Genomic DNA, 20,372 nt, shown 5'->3' with positions numbered 1-20,372 from the left:
TGGAAGGAGCAATCAGAAGATGGGTCATCTTCCCTGCATCTTGATGCCTAAATACATTTAGCCATTTGATTGCCTGATTAGCTATTATTTGTTACCAAGCAATTGAATAGATGTACCTAATAAAGTGGCCGGTGAGTGTATCTACATCTATAAGGACTTTTATGAGGAGCCTCACTACTATTGCATTTTCACATGCAAATTGAAAGTTATATACTAGTGCTGCAGTTTTGCATAGTATATTAACCACTTACGTACCGCCCACCGTGGATATATGTCGCTTTTTTGACCTTAAATATCGGGGTTATGGCGGCAGCAATATTTTTTTACACAGTGGGCGATCCTCTTTAACGTAAAAGTGGTCCCAGTAGCGCATTCATCACAGATCACTTTTATGGGTAGCGAGAGTGGTGCCGCCTCCCGGTCGTTTCCAACGCTTATCGGAGAGATCAGCAGAAGCAGATACTAACCAATCCGATGTACTGATGGGCAGGAAGTCGAGTGAGGGCAAGATTGCCCCAACTCGACTCTAGACCCTTGGAGGACCGGAGCAATGTCAAACGTCACTTCTGCCCTCTGGCCTTAAAGGGTCCATTTTTGTTTTTATGTAGAAAAATCAAATTACTTTTTTCTTTTTGTTAATTGCTTTTAAGTATAAATGTGATATCCAAGGTCTTTTTGACCCCAGATCTCACATTAAAGAGGCCCTGTGGTGCTTATTTTTTCCCCCAATAAATAATTTGTAAGACCGCTGCGCAAATACGTTGCGACAAAGTATTGCAATGATCTCCATTTTATTCTCTAGGGTCTCTGCTAATAAATATATATATATATATATATATATATATATATATATATATATATATATAATGTTTGGGGGTTCCAAGTAATTTTTAGCAAAAAATACAGATTTTAACTTGTAAACAACAAATGTCAGAAATGGGCCTGGTCCTTAAGTGGTTAATTGACTCCATACCTACCTGGAGTTGACTTTTAATTGTTTATGTGTGAATGTCTTTAAATCATGTCCTCTACTTGTAGTATGTTCTTACAAGTTATTCCTATCTCTATGATTTCCCCTGCAGACACAGAACAAGTTCTAATTATGGTTTTGAGAAACATGGCACAGCACTTCCCGCAGGAGTTGCAGAACGCAATAGTGTCCTTGCCAGCTGAGGCTTCTTCAAAACTTCGCTCCGCTCTCGGCATGGCATGAGGTGCTTCTTAATATGTTTTAATGAGATCTCTTAATTAGTTTACGCCTCACCCATCTTGCACACACATTTACCATGTACCTCTAAACTTCTTGTACACTAAGAATTAAATTGTTCAAAGTCTTCATTGTGTTTTCTGGTTATTTTTAATCAGTAAGGTCTATCAGTAAGTTATCTGTGCCTTGTAGTAGTATGCGCTGCTGGCAACAAAGAAAAAGCATGAACCCTTCATTTTTGCAACTAAAGAAGATTTCTGCAGGTACTTTGGATTTGTGTCAAAAAAACAATACTTGTATATAATCTATATTTATTAGGCGCAATAATTGTGAGGCTTGCCACATATTGGTGAAATAGAAGGAAAAAGAAGGAAGCTAGCTACTAGATAATATTAATTTGATCATAATCTGAAGGTAGCCACAAGCGACCATGTATTCTGCAAGGAGCCAGTTAACCACTTGCCGCCCCGCCAATGACAGATTGACGTCGGCAAAGTGGTTGTAGAATCCTGACCGGACGTCATATGACGTCCTCAGGATTCTGAGCCGCTGCATGCCCCCCGGGGGCGCGCATCGCGGCGATCGTTGTTGCAGGGTGTCAGTCTGACACCCCGCAACACCGATCAAGGTAAAGAGTCTCTCACGGAGACTCTTTACCACGTGATCAGCTGTGTTCAATCACGGCTGATCACGATGTAAATAGGAAAAGCCGGTAATCGGCTTTTCCTCACTCGCGTCTGTCAGACGCGAGTAGAGGAGAGCCGATCGGCTGCTCCTGTGACAGGGGGGGGGGGGGTTTGTGCTGATCGATTGTCAGAACAACCCCCCCCCCCCCCCCCGAGCATGCCCACTGGACCACCAGGGATGAGGAGGACACAAAAAATGGATGCCAATCAGTGCCGCAATGGATGCCAATCAGTTCCCACAATGGGCATCACTGATTGGCAGGCATTGTTTGGCACTGATTGGCATCCATTAGTACAACACATACAATAGTGCCCATCTATGCCGCCTATCAGTGCCCATCCATGCCGCCTATCAGTGCCCATCCGTGCCGCCTATCAGTGCCCATCCGTGCCGCCCGTCCGTTCGCCTATCTGTGCCCGTCCGTGCCCAGCCGTGCCGCCTATCTGTGCCCATCCATGCCGCCTATGAGTGCCCATCTGTGCCGCCCATCAGTGCCACATATTCGTGCCCATCAATGCCACCACATCAGTGCCACCTCATCGGTGCCTTATCAGTGCCCGTCAGTGCAGTACCATCAGTGCCCATCAGTGAAGGAGAAAACGTACTTATTTACAATGTTTTATAACAGAAACAAAAAAAAACATATTTTTTCTAAATTTTCGGTAATTTTTTAATTTTTTTTGCAGAAAATAAATGTCCCAGAGTTGATCAAATACCCCCAAAAGAAAGCTCTATTTGTGGGTACAAAATGATAAAAATTTAGTTTGGGTACAGTGTAGCACGACCGCGCAATTGTCATTCAAAGTGCAACAGCGCTGAAAGCTAAAAATTGGTCTGGGCGGGAAGGTGTATAAGTGCCCTGTATGGAAGTGGTTAATATATATATACCAGTACCCAACGTCCGTTTATACTAAACACAGTTACATGGAAGTAGGCCAGTGTCAGTGCATTAGATTGAGAAGGAATTGGCTTCATTGTTAATGAGGTATACACGGGCATTAATCATGCTTGAATAAATATTAGTCTTCTCTCTGCTGAGTCTTATTTGACAGTCAGTAAATAGCTGCTGAAGCTTGCTCAAACGTCTGGTGACTATGTTGCTTCCACTGAACCCGGAAGGAACCGAAGATGTTCCACCAACTATCGTCCCTGGGTGAAGATGGAAGCCTATGCAGTGGTGACAGTGCGCTGCTGGAGGGCTTAGCTTTAGGGAAGTCTTTCATAATGTGCTAGTATGCTAGCACATTATGATATTTGCATACTAGCACATTATGATATTTGCCTTGCAGGCAAAACGTTTCTTTTTTTTTTGTTACAGAGTTTACTACCGCTTTAAAGGCAGCTTCTGCTGACAGGCTTTGAGCCACAATTGTCTGTACATGTGAATGGAAAGCAGAGCCATTCTGGAGATTTGTAATAAGTTGTTTCAGGGCATCCACACAAAAGAGCAAGGCAGAAGGTAATTGCCGTCCTTGAATACGGAATTGTGTTGGTTGTTCATTGCCCTAGTCTAGTTGGCTGTGGCTTGATAAATAGTAATTGCAGCAACAGCGGGTTGTAGAGCTGGGAGAGTAAAAGAGCATTTAAAAGTGTTTCAAACTTTCTATCAGAAGAATCTTTGAATGAAGGAACATCATCTTATAGGTACAGTACCATGTTTAAGACTGAGCTGGCTGGGTCTACTACTGGATAGAGCTTTGTAATGATTTGTGGGGGAATTAATATCTTTACCTGATTTACCCAATAGTCCTTAGATGATTATATTTTTTTAATGAGCAAGAAATGTCTTTAGTTTTAACAGGTCTTTGTACTTTTTCTGCATAGAGGCTGGGGGTAAGAATTCTGCTGTTGCTGCCTCTAACTCCGCCTCCAGGTTCTTCTCTTCATTGTCTACCTCTTCTAGGGTGGAGAAGGAGCCTGGTGTTTTTGAGCCCTGGACATTGATGGCTGTATTAAAGCTGTTAGTTATCCATATCCAAGAAAATGTGACATAGTTACAGAAAAATCTGCCTTAGGCTCCATGCACACTGGAGCTCATAAACTGTAGTTTATTGGTGTTTGGGCGGTTTTTGTAAAAGCCCATAAACTGCGCTCTGTTAGCCTATGTGTCCATGCACACATGGATGTTTTTTAGCGTTAGTGAGCAGTGGAGATTATGGGCTTTTTTCTGAACGCAAGAAATTTGCATTCAAAGTGCCATTTTTCGGCGCAAAAAAAGCTAAACGCTGATAAACACGCATTAACGGTCGCTAATTAGCGTTAGGCGTTTCTCTGGCTCTATTAAAAATCAATGGTTCCCTATGGATCATCATGATCCGACTTGCGGTGCGACTTGCGTGCTAATGAAGGGGAACCCCGCCCAAAAAATTGGCATGAGGTTCCCCCTCGGACGATGCCAGGCCCTATCGGTCTGGTATTGATTTTAAGGGGAACCCTCTATGCCGAAATAACGGCGTGGGGGTCCCCCCAAAATCCATACCACACCCTTATCCGAGCACGCAGCCCAGCCAGCCAGGAAAGGGGTGGGGACGAGCGAGCCCCCCTCCTCCTGAACCGTACCAGGCCGCATGCCCTCAACATGGGGTGTGGGTGCTTTGGGGCAGGGGGGCGCCCTGCGGCCCCCCCACCCCAAACACCTTGTCCCCGTGTTGATGAGGACAAGGGCCTCTTCCCGACAACCCTGGCCGTTGGTTGTCGGAGTCTGCGGGTGGGGGGCTTATCGGAATCCGGGAGCCCCTTTTAATAAGGGGGCCCCCAGATTCGTCCCCCCACCCTATGTGAATGAGTATGGGGTACATCGTACCCCTACCCATTCACCTAGGGGAAAAGTGTCAATAAAAAAAAAACACACTACACAGGTTTTTAAAGTATTTTATTAGGCAGCTCCGGGGGTCCTCTTCCGACTTCGGGGGTCTTCTTTCAACTCTCCAGCCTCTTCTCCCGCTCTCCAGTGCCTTCTCCGTGCTCTCCGGTTCTCCTCCCGCTCTCCGGTGCTTTCTGCCTTCTGCCAGGCTCCTCCGTTATCTTCCAGCTCTTTTACTAGCGGGGGACCGGTCCTCTTCTTCCCTCTTCTCGAGATGTTGACTCGACGATCTCTCCCGCCGCAATGCTGTCTGCGCGGTGCGCAATGATTTATATAGGCATGGGGCGTGACCCCACCCCCTTTTGACGTCTCAGTCCCATCATGCCCCGGGACAGCGATTTTGAATAGAGCCAGAGAAACGCAACTGAAAGCTAGCGCAGCTAAACGTGCATTGACGGCAATGCAAAACGCTGGTCAAATTGCGTTTTTAAAGCAGCGTTTTCCTGCCAGCAATCCGGCATTCAAAACTGCAGTTTTTGAGCTCCAGTGTGCATGGAGCCTGTCCAAGATAGAGCTTAGAGTCAGATGCACAGATCATTGTTTAGTAGGGTCCTCCTCCAGTGCAAGGAAAGTATAATCACTATAAGATATGGGTTTTGAACAGGAAGGGGCCAGTAAATGTCATGCCCCTTCCCTTTATGAATGAACACGAAGAGTGATTGGTACTGATCGCTCCTGTTTCCATTCATAACTGAGGCATAATAAAATGTGTTTTCTATGCTTCTATTTGTGAATAAACAGGAAGCTGCTCAGTGCAGAGCACTTCCCATTCATTCACTGCCCATTGCAGCAGAGAAAGGGTGTGGGCAATCTCTGTTCTCAGTCCATTTCTCTGTCTCAAAAGTGACACTATTTCACCAAAGTCCCCCCGCTCCCATAAAAAAAAATCCTTGATAAATAGGTATCTGTGGCAAGGTAAAAGTGAAAGATGTGCGCTTAAAAAGGACATGGAGGGGGGGCATGTCCTGACTATGGAGAAGTGAGGACGTGTGTCTCTGCTGCTCCTTTCCACCGCTGCACTGCGTCTGAGCTACGGGAGAGTTTTCCTCCCCGATTATCTCCTACTATGTCGCAGAGGAACCGGGCAGCTGGATTCCTTCCTTAAAGGGGTTTTCCACCCATTTTTTAAGTTTATTAAAAGTCAGCAGCTACAAAAAGTGTAGCTGCTGGCTTTTAATAAACTGACACTTACCTGCTCCAGCGACGCGCCGGCCGGGGGTCCGCTCCTCTCCCCCCCTCCCCGGCCGGCGTCTTCATTGTCACTGTGGGCACCCGGCTGTGACAGCTTTCGGCTTCACGGCTGGGCACCCACTGCGTATGTGCGAGCGGCATGCGCACGCGGCCCGGCGCTGTTTGATTGGACAGGCGATCGCCTGGGACCTGTCACGTGTCCCAGGCGATCGCCTACAGGGAGGGGCTGCCAAAAGGCGATATGACGTATCGGCGGAAGGAGGAAGTGGGACAGGAAGTCCCCTTCTCCTGAAGCCCCCACTCCTCCCCCAAAAAATTACATGCCAAATGTGGCATGTAAGGGGGAGAGGAGTGGGTTAAGAGGAAGTTCCATTTTTGGGTGGAACTCCTCTTTAAGGAACCCGACAAGCGCGGCCGCGAGGCTTCCAAGATGGAGCCGGCCGGGAAGGCCCAGAATGCGGCTAAGGCCTCACAGGCTGCCACATCCCGGTCTCGGCTACAGACATGCTCCCCTATACCTTCTCCGAAGTTGGTGAGTGATTCGGCGGCCCCGGTCTCCCCCTCTTCCCCGCTGGATGTCTGAGGACCCTGATTCCCATGGAGGACATGAACATTAGGCGCCATATTTGGTCTCTCCCCACCAAGGCCGACCTGGTGCGCTTTGCAGACCGGGTTGAGAGGGCTCTCAAGGAAGATATTGCACAGCTCAAAACCGATGCCTCTCACTTGGGCAATAGGGTGGAATCCCTGGAGCAACGGTTGAAGGACACCCTCCCAGTCATATCCATGCTGCAAGAGAAATGCACTATTCAGAGTCACCAGATTAAGGCCCTGCTATGTCAGACGACATGGAGAACCGTAGTCGCAGGGCCAACATCAGGATACGAGGCTTGCCTAAAGCAATGGGGGCCAAAGACATTATTCCTACCCTGGAAGGTGTTTTTTAGGAGATACTGGGGCTACCTGCTACGGCCACTATTGAAATAGACCGTGCACATAGGGCTCTAAAACCCCCATCCCAAGATGTGAACAATCCGTGGGATATCATTTGCAAACTCCATAAGTATACTTAAGGACCGTATTATGCAAAAAATGCGGGCTAAGCCATACTTTGATTTTGATGGTGCGCACCTAGCCTTTTACCAGGATATCTCCCGACGCACTCTCATGCAGCGTAGATCACTTCGCCCTCTCCTGGCTGCTATTCAGGACGCGGGCTTGCAGTATCGCTGGGGCTTCCCCTTCTTCCTCCAGGTCACTAAGGAGGGCAAGACTGTGACTCTTCGCACATAGGATGATTTGCCAAACTTCCTCTCCTCTCTGGATTTGGACCCGGTGGACTTACCGGACTGGAGGGCTGCATCGGATCTTCCCACTGCTAACATACCAACTTCGGGGCCTTGTCAGTCGGCCAAGCATAGGAACGGTAGACGGGGCCACGGTCGGCACTCCTCTGAATCCTCACAGGGCACGGCCCCTACCAGGAACTAATGGCACTCCTCTCAGTGACTGAACGGTTCCCCCATTTTTTGCTCGTTAAAGCCTGGCCTTCTTAGCTTTTATAGTAACGTGCCATACTCACCCATGAATGTCTAATTTACTACCCCCCAATAATATGGCAGGGTGAGGAGGCTGCTAATTAACGCTGGTCTGGCTCTCTCCACCTGCACCAGGCCTGGTGGTACTTTTGTCCCCCGGGACTATCCAACCAGTGGTTGCCTACTTCTCGCCCCTCTCCCTTACCACACCATGTTTGATGAGGTGGATGGCGGTGGTCACCCCCCTCTCCCTCCTCCCATGTTGGCCCTCGTATCCCTAGTAGGCCACCCCCACTTTTTGGGTATCGATCCCCATTGAGATCCTGGGCTGAGGTCCGCCCCCCCCCCCCTGGGTACACCATGGCTATTGTGGATCCGATTTTCTCCGGCTCTACCTATGACTACTTTACAGGTAAGCTCCTATAATGTCAAGGTCTATGCTCCCCTCACAAACGTAGTAAGCTCTGGTGGGAGTTGAAATGGTTAAAGGCACAGGTGGTCTTCCTTCAGGAGACCCACTTTACGCCTCGGTCACTTCCCAAACTGGCCACGCACCTCTTTAAACAATGGTTCCTCAGCACCTCCCTGACTCCTAAGTCCAGGGGCACAGCCATCACCATACACAAGTCTTGTCCCTTCCAGCCCACCAATAATAGGGTAGACCCCCTGGGTAGGTACGTGTTCCTGAAGGGCTCCATTACGGGATACACATACACGTTTGCGCCAATTTATGCCCCTAACACGAACCAGCTAGGTTTCCTTGACTCTACATTGGAGCAATTAGGCGAATTTAGAGAGGGTTTCCTGATCCTCTGGGGAGACTTTAACGTTAGCCCTGACCCCTCGCTCGATACGTCCCATGCTAGACCTCCGCACTCCTATGCGTTCCTCAAACTTTTTCGCAAAACCCTTCAATCCTATCTCCTGATGGATAGCTGGCGCTTATTGCACCCCTCTGACCGTGACTTTAGCTACTATTCCAAGGTGCACAATGTCTACACCCGCATAGACCACTTATACGTAGACCGCGATACTCTGGAACTTCTGTGGTCTGCGTCTATTGGTAACATCACCATCTCGGACCACGCACCAGTATCGGCTGTCTTCGCTCTGCCTTTGGGCTCACGTAGAGCCTGGACGTGGCGGCTGAATGACAACTTGTTGGACGATGGGGTGGTAGTGCGGGAGGTATCTGACACATTGACCCACTTCTTCAGAGAAAACTCTGCTGATGACATAAGTGAGGGCGTACTGTGGGAGGCCCATAAGGCTGTGGTCAGGGGTGCGTTGATCTCTCAAGGTTCCAGACTAAAGCGGGAACGCATGGCAGACTTTCAGAGGGTTCACACTGGTCTTCAAAAACCTGAGTTTCACCATAAGGCAAACGGGGGCCCAGAGGCGTTGAAAAACCTGACCGAGCTGCGGGAACTGTTTCTGCGCCTTTTGGACTGACAAACACGTAAACAGTTCCGATATATGTTCCTTAAGTTCTATGAACATGGGAACAAGTGTGGGCGGATGCGGGCGCTTCTGAAATGAAACGCGCAGACACACGTCCCAAAATTGCACTCCCCCTTGGGGGAACTGACGGTACAATCTTCCAAAATCGCCGCCGTCTTCCCAGACTACTACGCCACCTTATATGATATAGGCTCCGGGCTCCCTTCTTCCGTGCGAGATGTCAGATGCCAAGCGATCCATGACTACTTGACCTCGTCGGGCCTTTCCCCGCTCACGGACGCGCAGTCCTCGTCTTTGGAACTTCCGATCACCCCGACCGAGCTTAGATTGACGGTTGAGTCCTTGCCCAATGGAAAGAGTCCAGGCCCGGATTGTACAAATATTTTGACTCCATAGCTGGGGGCAAGGCCATCCCACCGGAGGCACTATTGGCTCACATTACTGTGATCTCGAAGGAGGGCAAGGACCCCACTGTCCCTCAGAGCTATCTCCCTTCTCAATTTGGACAGGAAGATCCTTGTAAAAATTGTAGCTAACAGACTCAAACATCTGCTACCATGACTCATACATCTTAACCAGACAGGCTTTATATCAGGTAGGGAGGCTAGGGACAATTCCCTTAGGGCAGTTCAGCTTATACATTGGGCTCGCACCCGTCCAGACCCCCAGCCTTATATCATTCTGTCGACGGATGTGGAGAAGGCGTTAGACCGCGTTGACTGGTCATACTTGCAGGCGGTACTCAGACACTTAGGTCTAGGACCACGAATGCTGTCGTCAATTATGGCCCTGTACTCCGCCTGTGCGCACAAGTATAGGTGAACGGCACTCTCTCATCTCGCTTTCCCATCAGGAACGGTACGAGGCAGGGGTGTTTCCTCTCGCCCCTCCTGTTTTCCCTAGTGCTAGAGACTTTGTTCCGCACCGTACGGGCCAGCAGGGACATCAAGGACCTACAGGTTGGGAATATGGAGCACAAGCTCTCGGCTTATGCCGATGATGTCCTCTTCCACCTAGCGGAGCCCTTGACCTCATTACCGAACCTGATGAAGGAAATTAAACATTTTGGAACACTATCCAATTTCAAAATAAATGTTACAAAATCTGAGATCCTCCCCATCTGTCTGCCCCCTCATCTGGCCAGGAGACTTAGACACTTTCCCCTTTGCCTGGGCCAAGACGTCCCTGCGCTACCTGGGAGTGCAACTTACAAACCGATTTGACGCCCTATATGACGCTAACTACCCTCCCCTGCTTACCGCGATCAACAGACCTCTCCCAATGGACGCAGACCTCTTTTACCTGGTTAGGCCGGGTGAACATCATAAAAATTTATGTCATGCCCCGAATCCTTTTTTACTTACAGATGCTACCGGTCCACCTACCCAGATTGTTCTTCGACCGCCTCTCCAGCATGTTGACTGCGTTTGTATGGAACGCACGTAAACCCTGAATAGCCCTTAGTGTGTTGAAGCGAGAGGGTGGCTTGGGAATCCCAGACATAAGACTACTACAGAGCGATAGCTCTCCAAAGAATACTCAACTGGCGTTTCCATGCCCATTCAAAACTATGGGTCCCCGTTGGGTGTTTTTTTGGGTCGTGGGTGGAGGATGGCAACGCCAGCTGTGGCAAGCTTATGAAGAATGGTAAACTTCTGAGCTATGAAGCTCTCCCTGTTGGGCGTCAGGGCCCACGGATGAACTTCTGGTGCTTTAGGCAGCTGCGCCACTTCTTTGAGACTCACGGCCGCACGATTAGAGACCCTTTCTCCCTCACCCCGTTTGAGCGCCTCTTCGTAAACGATGACGATGCCCCCCACCTGGTGTCAGAATTATACCGCCTACTGGGTTCCTCTGGCCACGCCCGCCTATATTCGGAGATGGGAAAGAGACCTGGAGCAGGTCTTCACGGACACACAATTGGCCCACCTGTATCATCTCACCCATACATCCTCCATAGACTCCAAAACCCAAGAAACTTTAAAATCCTGTCCCGCTGGTATCGTGTGCCGGCGGACATGGCTTGTATTTACCCCTCTGAGTCGGGGCTGTGTTGAGGGGTACGCTCATTCATATATGGTGGGAGTGCCCTTTAATCAAACCCTTCTGGGCGGACGTAAAGGACGAAATAAAGGCAATTACGGGGGTAGACATTCCCCTCTCTTCCGTGCACTTTCTCCTGCATGTTCCATCAATTCCACTCGCCCAATATAAGAAAAGCGCGCTACCCCATCTGCTTAACGCAGCCAGATGCCTGCTCCCGACTTATTGGAAGCAGTCGAGAGTCCCTACCCGAGAGGATTGGGTCCGGGGGGTGAGTGCAATCGGGGAGGCGGAGGACTGGGTGGTGACCTGCCAGGACTTCTGTGACCGGTATCTTGACATCTGGGCGCGGTGGACAGACTATGTTTCAGACCCTAACTTCGTACCCTTTAGCTTAGATATTGCCCTGTTGCAACTGGCGGAACCTTCCCTTAAAACTCGTAGGTTACGGAGTTCTTAGGGCGAGGAGCTGACCCCCTGTCAACCAGCTGCTGCTGTGGTTCGGTGGTGTTTATAGCCCTGGTTTGGAGTGGTGTGCCTGGTGTGGACGTGGATACCGCCTTCTGCAAATTTGCAGATACGCTTCAATCGCTCCCCTGCCCCTTCCCCTTTTTTCTCTATCATTTCTCACCATGATGGAGGCTAGAGTGCCCCCTCTACCCCGACCGTGGGTCGTGGGGCCTTGGGCGGGACAATTTTTTTAGGTTTTCCCCTCGAGACACTCTTATGGACGCCCCCCCCCCTGGTTCGTCACCAGGGCCCAGGTTGTCCGGCGGGCAGTTAATTTTCCTACTAGACATGTATCTCCTCAGCTTATCAGGTTATTGCTCCCCAGGCACCTTGCCTGCCCTATGGACCGGTGCGTCCATTAGGGCCTCCACAGGCACTGACCGCTACTACAGTTTCTGTAATTGTACTTTTTTTTTTTTTTTTTTTCCTGTTCAGCATGATTTTTCTGGAGTTTTTCCTTTTTTCTTGCTATTTAATGACCCTGCATGGTCAATGACCCAGTTTGCTGAAGTCTGTTGGACTTGTCTTGTCCTGTGTCTATGTATTATTTTCTACATAACAAATACTGATTATACAAAAAAAAAAAAAAAAAGGACATGTACTGCTAAAAGATTACCACACGGCTTTGATTCTTGCGCAGGTAAAGACTTGGTTTCCCCAATTACATGACACTAGATGGCTGAAACTAGAGAAATCCCAGGTTACTGGTAATAATTTATATGATCTGTTATTGGTCAGCAACCTCCACACACATGTAAAAAACGTTATCACCTAAAATAGTGGACACGCTACAAGCATGGAAGACTTTCTCAGCCATGCAACTAAAACCCTTCCACTTACCATATCAAGTATTGATCATTTAAGATCTACACATATCACACTGGACAACTAAAGGTATAAAAGTAGTTGAAGACATTATGGTGGGCCCTACACCGAAAACATTTAGGGCCTTTCAAATAGAATATGGTATAGAAGACTGTGACCAATATAGGTACCTTCAAATTACTCATTTTTTCACACCAATCCTAACACCTCCACTCTACTTCCGTGGAGAGTAGTTTTATACCTCACAAATCCCTTCACTAATCTCAAAGGCATCTTGTTATTCTACAACATTTTTGAATAACAAAAATAATTTCACAAAATCTACAACCATAAAAGCATGGGAACAAGACATGGGCACGGCTTACACCACGAAACAATGGCAAAAAGCACTGCACATTACATACGCAGCGACCAAGAGTGTCAATTTATGGGAACTAACCCACAAAATACTGTTACGTTGATATCTAACACCCTATCGAATCTCAAAATTCGACTCTCAAACTTGATCACTCTGTAGGATGTACTGGCACGCTGCACCATATCTTGTGGACATGCCCATCTATATTTGCTTTTCGAACAAGAATATTTAGACTAATTTCAAAAATCATAGGGACACATGTTCCCTTATCTGCTGGCATGGCCATCTTATCCCTGGGAATAGACTACATCCCACCGGCCACAAGAACCATAGTAACATATTCTCATTAGCGCTAGATTGACAATAATGAGACACTGGAAGGATATAAGGCTACCCTCAGTAAAAGAGGTAGTGGAGACAACTAACATTCACGCCACTTATGAGCTAATGTTTGTGGCAGCACAGGGTAACTATCAAGTTATGAGTTCCCGATGGAAACAATGGGTTGAATGGTATAAAAAGAGAAATAAAGGTCAAGTCAAGTAATAAAATAAAGATCACAATACATTTTGAATAAGTTGGACTGTGTAACATTATAATTATCTTTTCTTTTTCTCATTTCTTTTAACTCAAATCTGTTCATAGTATAACAATGCTTTGTGGCTATACTCAGTTCTAGTTTAATATAAATAAAGGTTATAAATCTTTAGAACATCCTAGAAGCATTCAGCTGACAACATGCTATTATACTCTTTATATATTATATTTTGTAAGTTCCATTTGTAATGCTTACATTATCGATACTGCTTTAAGATGTTGATTGCTTGTCTTTATAAATAATAAAAACGATGTGAAATCAAAAAGAATAAAAGGGGTGCCAAACTTTAGTGATCTTTGATCTCTTGCATGTTCAGCTAGAATATCGCCTCTCAAAGGTTGTCTACCCCTGATGTAGAGTTGCCAACATTGGTCTCAAACGCCTACAAAGCTGGCAGATTTAGGCTTATTGTGACCAGGAAGAACTAGGGAGCTATTTTTTATAGTTTTATCCAACACTCTGTTGCATTTCAGCTGTGAGGTGGGGCCAAGTCCTGCTCTCTGTGACAGCGCAGCAGCAGGACTAGGGAGCGAGGACGCGCAGGTGCCCTCATGGAAAGCGGCTTTCTGTGGGGGCACCCCGCCGAAGAGGAGGGGCCTGGAGTGCTGGCGGGGACTCCAGAAGAAGATAATTGGGGCTGGTCTCTGCAAAACAATTGCACAGAAGGTAAGTATAACATGTTTGTTAATTAAAAAAAAAAGAGCCTTTATTAACTTAACACTTTAACTTCCTATGTTACAAAAAACAAAAACAATTTTTTCTGTAGAAACCATAAAAACAGAGAGTTTAAAAAGCAAGAACGTGTTTTGACCAAACTCAGTAGAACAGAGTAAATGGTGGAGTCCTTAGTCTTGCTTATACTGCCTTCCAGGGGTGATGCGTATACGTCCATAGGGCTCAGTCTGCTCCATACGGATGACCTTCTGTGTGCAGAGCACTGTGAAATACAATAAAATGTGATAGCAGTGTCTCAAGAAAGGCAAAATACTAAAATAGGAGTAAGTTAGTTCTCCAGATTTAAATAGGATTTTTATTGTTTAAATAATATTTCAATATGCAGCAACCCCCTTAAAGCCGTTCCCCATTTTTTTCGGAGAGGTATGGGCAGGAGCTATGAATTTTCAGAGCTGCACCACCTGCAGCTGAAACCTAATATTGGTCACAAAGTGGAACTTATGGGCAGTGTAAACAGTACACACATGATGCAGCTGGTCTGTAGCATTAACATAGCAGTTTTTGTTCCCCTAAAAAAACAGTTCAATTATCTTTCAAGTCTGTTGTGGGTGCTTACAATGGTTGGCTTTTTTCCCCATAGGGGGTTAAACCTGTTTTCTAGAAAAAAAAGATGTATTGCTGTAACGGTTTAAAAAAAGAAATTAAAAAAATAACTGAATAGCTCCAGCGTCCAGCCTATACTAAACCCCCAGGAACATTGATAATGGAAACGTTTGATATAAATGGCTTCCCTTAGGTTTGATGTACTATGGATGTGCAACTCCAAAACTGTTTTAGAAGACTGATTTTTGCTTTGTTCTTTAAATGGAAATATTTCAAAGCTGGCTTGTTTGTAAACACTTAGAAACGGGGAAATTTTTTTTACTTGAGTTAGGGCTCTTTCACACGTCCCTTCAGTTTCTTTCGTCCGCTCCGCCGGCTCAGCGGGGATCCCCGCTGAGCTGTCGGCGGATAGGGCGGTCCCCGCACACAGACCGTCTGTCCGTCTGCATCAGTTCCGTTCCACCGGACGGAAGAAAAATAGGATTTTCTTCCGTCCGAAAACCGGATCCCGACGGACGCGGACGCTAGCGGATGCTCCATCCGCTAATGGACGCGTTCCCATAGGGATTCATTACAAGTCCGTTAACGGACTTGTAATGAACGGACAGGCGGAACGGACGTCTGAAAGGGGCCTTAAGCTTTAATTTTTATTTTTAAATTTGTCTCTTACTTAATGTCTTTAAAACCAAAAACTAATGTATGAATGCTAGTGCATTGTCTTTTTTTTATTTATTTATTTTTTGCTCAAAGTTCCACTTCAACTATTTAACAATACAAACACTGTATTATATATGTATGTATTAGGCTGTGCAATCTGTCTTTATGCACAAAATGTAATATCCTATAGCAGCCAATCAGATTTCAGTTTACTGTAGTTGTGATGAGTTCTGCTTGCTATCACTAGGTTACTGTATTTTGCACCACCACTATAAAAAGAAAAAAAGGTAAGCAGTACATAGCTTGCTATACATATGCAGTCAACAGTAGCTTTAGTGTGCAAGGTGGAGTATTAAGACAAAAGCAGCTGTTATGTACAAGATGTAGTATGAAGGTAGTAGCAGCTGTTATGTACAAGATGTAGTATGAAGGTAGTAGCAGCTGTACTATTGAAATTAAAGTGGATTTTAGCTACTCACCAAGACAGCTGGAAAAGAACTTTGAGACCAGCATGCGAGAAAAAGAATGGGGTGTGAGGCCAAGAAACTCGGACTGCCCATCGCTATCAATCTGAGAGTATAGCTTCCTATAAGATAAGAGAGAGCCAAACCGGCATAAGACGAAAGAAAAGAACCAAAGCAAGCCCTAAAAAATCTTGAAGATTTAGCTACATTTGAATTTTTTTAAGCCCCCGTTCACACCAGTGCGCTGTCATGCCACAAGCCCTATTTATGCCTATGGAACTATTCAGATCATTGGGACTCCGACTTTTTTTGAAAAGGTTCCTGCACTCTTTTTGGCGATTTTTCATGTGCGGCAAACAGCACCTGAAATCCAGCGGCTTTGAAATTGCACTGAAGTAGCACGATTTCAAAGTGTGAACCAGGGCTAATGGCCTGAAGGATTGATGCATTATTATTATCTGCTTTCCTTAATTGGCTCATTAATGATGATCTCAAAGCAATCAAACAAGCTGATTTTAAGTGACTAAGCAGGAAAAAAAAGAACTTGCAGTACTGTATACCTTTCCACATCTTCCAGTAAAATTTCCTCAGTTTCAGGCATCTCCACAATAATTTCTGGCATCTCCGAGACTATTGGTAGTAATTTATCTTCCTGAACAGATGGTATCCTATAATAATACGAATAAATGTGGTAGATAGTATTAAATACATTTTATTAAGGTTTGTACAAGTATAAGGTAAGTAATGTAGAGAAGTGTGTGTGTGTATATATATATATATATATATATATATATATATATATATATATATATATATATATATATATATATATATATATATATATATATGAGAGAGAGGATTGCTGCTCGAAAAGTAGAATTTATTTGAAAAAAAAATTACATCAGGTACCAGCTACTTTTTGTGCAGCAATCCTCTCTCTTTTATATACATTTAGGTTGCTGGCACAGCATTCGTGGAGACTGTTGTGCACCTCACCCATTGAACATTATATATATATACACACTCCAACATTGGAATATGAATAAAAGGTCCACAGAACCATTATGAAGTATTACGTATTAAGTATTACCGTATGGTACTCAAAGTGATGAGTGGAAATAGGCATTGCTGAATAGGGAATCTAGTGTCATGTCAGTCATTGGAGCTATAGCTTATGGTAATATAGAATTGGAAACTTGTACAATTAAAAAAGGGGTGCACTTGGCCAATATAGTGAAAGGCTGCTGCACTAAAACTGCCAGCGTGGCGTTTTAGAGCAGACCGTACTGCAGGCAGTTATGCTCACATTATTATGCTATTTTATCAAAATTTTTTTGTAAGTGCAACTTTTTATTAAACCTTTTATCTGTTTAAAACGGTAATGCACTGATCTTTTTTCTATCTCTCCAACACGCTTATTTTTGAGCTCTTCAAGCCGGTGTCTAATGTGAATCCCAGCGACTGATCATAATTGGCTTCATTACCCTGAGTTCCAGCAAGTGATCAACAGATGATTTCCCACTGTGGAGACACGTGCATTTATAGATCCTTTTTGGATCTGGTAATCTGCCATCTATTTATTCCTCAGCATGGTGGTCAATAACTTTTGGATATGTTTGCACTGAACCTTTACTTTTGTATTGTTTTGGTGGTCATTGGATGGATAATTTAATTGGATCTAGCAGTGTATTCACAGATGGACTATTTTTTATTTATTTTTTATACACACCGTTTTTTGTTATTGACCACGTCAGCCCCGGAAGGATTTACCCCCTTAATAAACAGGCCATTTTTTGCAATACGACACTGCGTTACTTTAACTGACAATTGCGCGGGTGTGCGACGTTGTACCCAAATAACATTTATGTACTTTTTCCCCCCACAAATAGAGCTTTCTTTTGGTAGTATTTGATCACTTCTGTGGTTTCGTTTTTTTTTTGCCTTATAAACAAAAAAAAAAAAACAAGCATTTTGAAGGGGAAAAAAAACAATATTTTTTTTTTTTTTGCTATACTACATATCCAATAAAAAAAACAAATGTATTCATCAGTTTAGGCCAATATGTATTCTTCTACATATTTTTGGTAAAAGAATAAATCTCAATAAGCGTATATTGATTGGTTTGCGCAACAGTTATAGCGTCTACAATATAGGGGATAGATGTATGGCATTTTTTTTTTACTAGTAGTGCCGATGATCAGCAACTTTTAGCGGGACTGCGACATTGAGGCGGACAGATTGGACACTTTTTTGTGACCAGTGATGTTATTACAGTGATCACAGCTAAAAGATATGCACTGACCACTGTATAAATGACACTAGCAGGGAAGGGGTTAACAGTAGGGGCAATCAATGGGTTAGGTGTGCCCTAGAGAGGTGCTTTCTAACTCTGGGGGGAGTGGCTTTACTGGGAGTACATACAGGGAGATCGCTGTTCCTGATCACTAGGAACAGCAGATCTCTCTGTACCCCCCTGTCGGAACGGTGATCTGCTTTGTTTACAGATCCCCGTTCTGCCTCTCTGAGGAGCGATTGTGGGTGGCTGGCGGGCACCAGACCCACGAATCGGCTCCCCTGCCGTGTAGCAGGCACGTACGTGCCTGCAGTGTCTCATGCACAAAACGATGTACAGGTACGTTGTTTCGCACAATAGTGCCGCCCTGCCACAGTATATATGCAGTGGCTGGTCCTTAAGTGGTTAAGGTTGTTTTTAATATAACCATCATTTTTAACTTGCTTATTAGAGTTTTTTTGCACCAATATATTTTTTATTTCATTTCAGGACTCTTGTTTCACTGGTTTGTTTCACGTATTTTTTTGTCAATTTTGTATCAATTGTTTTCACACTTTTGGTATTTGTATATAGGTCTATGAACCTATACACTTAGTTTTGACAGCACGCTTTACACTTAATACCACTAGAATTGGAAAGTGCTTTACATATCCAACAAAGTAGCACTAAAACTGGCCATAGACGGATTCAGCCAGTTCAGTCTGTCATCCATCAGCGTGTGGTCGTCTCTGCTCGACAGAAGTTGAATGTTTGACTTTTGTTGAAGGGACATGCTGGAAAACTTTTTGTGATGCTGCAGCCTTTGGGGTGAGGTGGGGTTTGGTTATTCCTTCCATTCACCTCCATTGTTTGGGTGGAGGAACCTGTATCCGGCCCTAATTAACGCCATTATGATAATTGACTGCATCTACACTACCTGAAACAAGTATAAGGATGGACAAATCGGAGGGAGAATGCAGAACACTGGTAGGGAAAGGTATGGAGAAGTACGATTAGGGAACAGGGACACAATAGTAGCCTGTATTTCAGATGACAGAAAGGTTTAGACCACACACAAGGATCATTCACATCACAATACAGGCTTAAAATAGAAGTCCTTCATAACTTTTCTTCTCTGGAAATATCGCATAACATCTTCAGGCCTGATCACAATCAGTCCTGAAGATGTTATGCTGAATATTGATATTTCCAGAGAAGAAAAGTTATGAAAAACGACATCAAACATTCTGAGAATGATTAACCACAGCAGTTTTATATTGCTCAAGAGTTAACCCATAAACTACTGTCTTGCTGCAAGCAATGCCCAAATGTATCTTCATACAGATATGACCAGAGGTCTTCAGGTTTTGTAGGTATAGAACACGAACATTGTTTGGGGCTATACGAAATAGATTTTCTATCAAATATGCATACTATATGGTTGCCTGCAGTACTGTATGTTAATAAAAATTACGTTTTTTTTATTTTTCCTGAAAGTACAACCACCAATATATAAAATATCTGCACAGTGTTTACAGAATAAGCTTAATGTGGTTGTATAGGCTAGAGTTTTATTTATTTTTTTATCTTAATGCATTCTCTGCACTAATGTAAAAAAAACATTTCGGGCCAGATTCACAAAGGATTTACATCAGCGTATCTCCAGATACGCCGTCGTAAGTCCGAATGTGAGGCTTCGTATCTCGGCGCCTGATTCAAAGAATCAGATACGCCAGAATTTGTCCAAGATACGACTGACGTAAGTCTCTTACGCCGTCGTATCTTAGGTGCATATTTACGCTGGCCGCTAGGGGCGCTTCCGTTGGTTTATGCGTTGAATATGCAAATGAGCAAGATACGCTGATTCAGAAATGTACTTGCGCCCGTCGGATTTAGCTACGCCGTTTACGTAAGGCGTATGTCCGGCGTAACTTTACCCCTCATAAAGCAGGGGTAAGTCATGTTAAGGTATGGACGTCGGAACAGCGTCGTATTTTACGTTGTTTGCGTAAGTCGTACGTGAATGGGGCTGGGCGTATGTTACGTTCACGTCGACAAAGCATTGAGCCGACGTATCTTGGGGAGTATTTGCGACGTGACTCTGAGCATGCGCGCGCATGCGCCGTTCGAGCGGACACTCATTTACATGGGGTCACGGCTCATTGTAATACAACACGCCCACTGCCTTGATAATTTGAATTAGGCGGGCTTACGCCGGCCCATTTACACTACGCTGCCGTAACTTACAGCGCAAGTTCTTTCTGAATACGGTACTCGCCTCTCTAAGTTACGGCGGCGTAGCATATATGAGATGCGCTACGCCAGCAGAAAGTTAGGCCATTCTTTCTGAATCTGGGCCTTCATGTGCAGCTCCCTGCCATCCCCCCTAAATCCTGCAATACCTAATTCCCCACTGATAA

At 45.2% G+C, this 20,372-nt stretch overlaps 2 protein-coding genes across 2 annotated transcripts in view; one reads left to right on the top strand and one right to left on the bottom strand.

The window, feature by feature from the left end:
- Positions 1 to 1,338, top strand: part of IPO4 (importin 4) — a 171,942-nt gene extending 170,604 nt beyond the window's left edge. Inside the window, exon 30 of the mRNA XM_040354677.1 lies at positions 1,083 to 1,338. Coding sequence (XP_040210611.1) covers positions 1,083 to 1,213 — 131 coding nt within the window. The 3' untranslated portion in view covers positions 1,214 to 1,338. The remainder of the gene's footprint in view (positions 1 to 1,082) is intronic.
- Positions 1,339 to 13,961: 12,623 nt separating this feature from the next.
- Positions 13,962 to 20,372, bottom strand: part of REC8 (REC8 meiotic recombination protein) — a 58,918-nt gene continuing 52,507 nt past the window's right edge. The window contains exons 17-19 of the mRNA XM_040354670.1: positions 16,241 to 16,348; positions 15,696 to 15,802; positions 13,962 to 14,218 (exon numbers count right to left, since the gene is read on the bottom strand). Of these exons, the coding sequence (XP_040210604.1) occupies positions 14,127 to 14,218; positions 15,696 to 15,802; positions 16,241 to 16,348 (307 nt within the window). The 3' untranslated portion in view covers positions 13,962 to 14,126. The remainder of the gene's footprint in view (positions 14,219 to 15,695; positions 15,803 to 16,240; positions 16,349 to 20,372) is intronic.

This window comes from Rana temporaria, chromosome 1, assembly GCF_905171775.1.
Source record: "Rana temporaria chromosome 1, aRanTem1.1, whole genome shotgun sequence".
NCBI lineage: Eukaryota > Metazoa > Chordata > Amphibia > Anura > Ranidae > Rana > Rana temporaria.
This window is presented reverse-complemented; position numbering and strand designations above follow the sequence as displayed.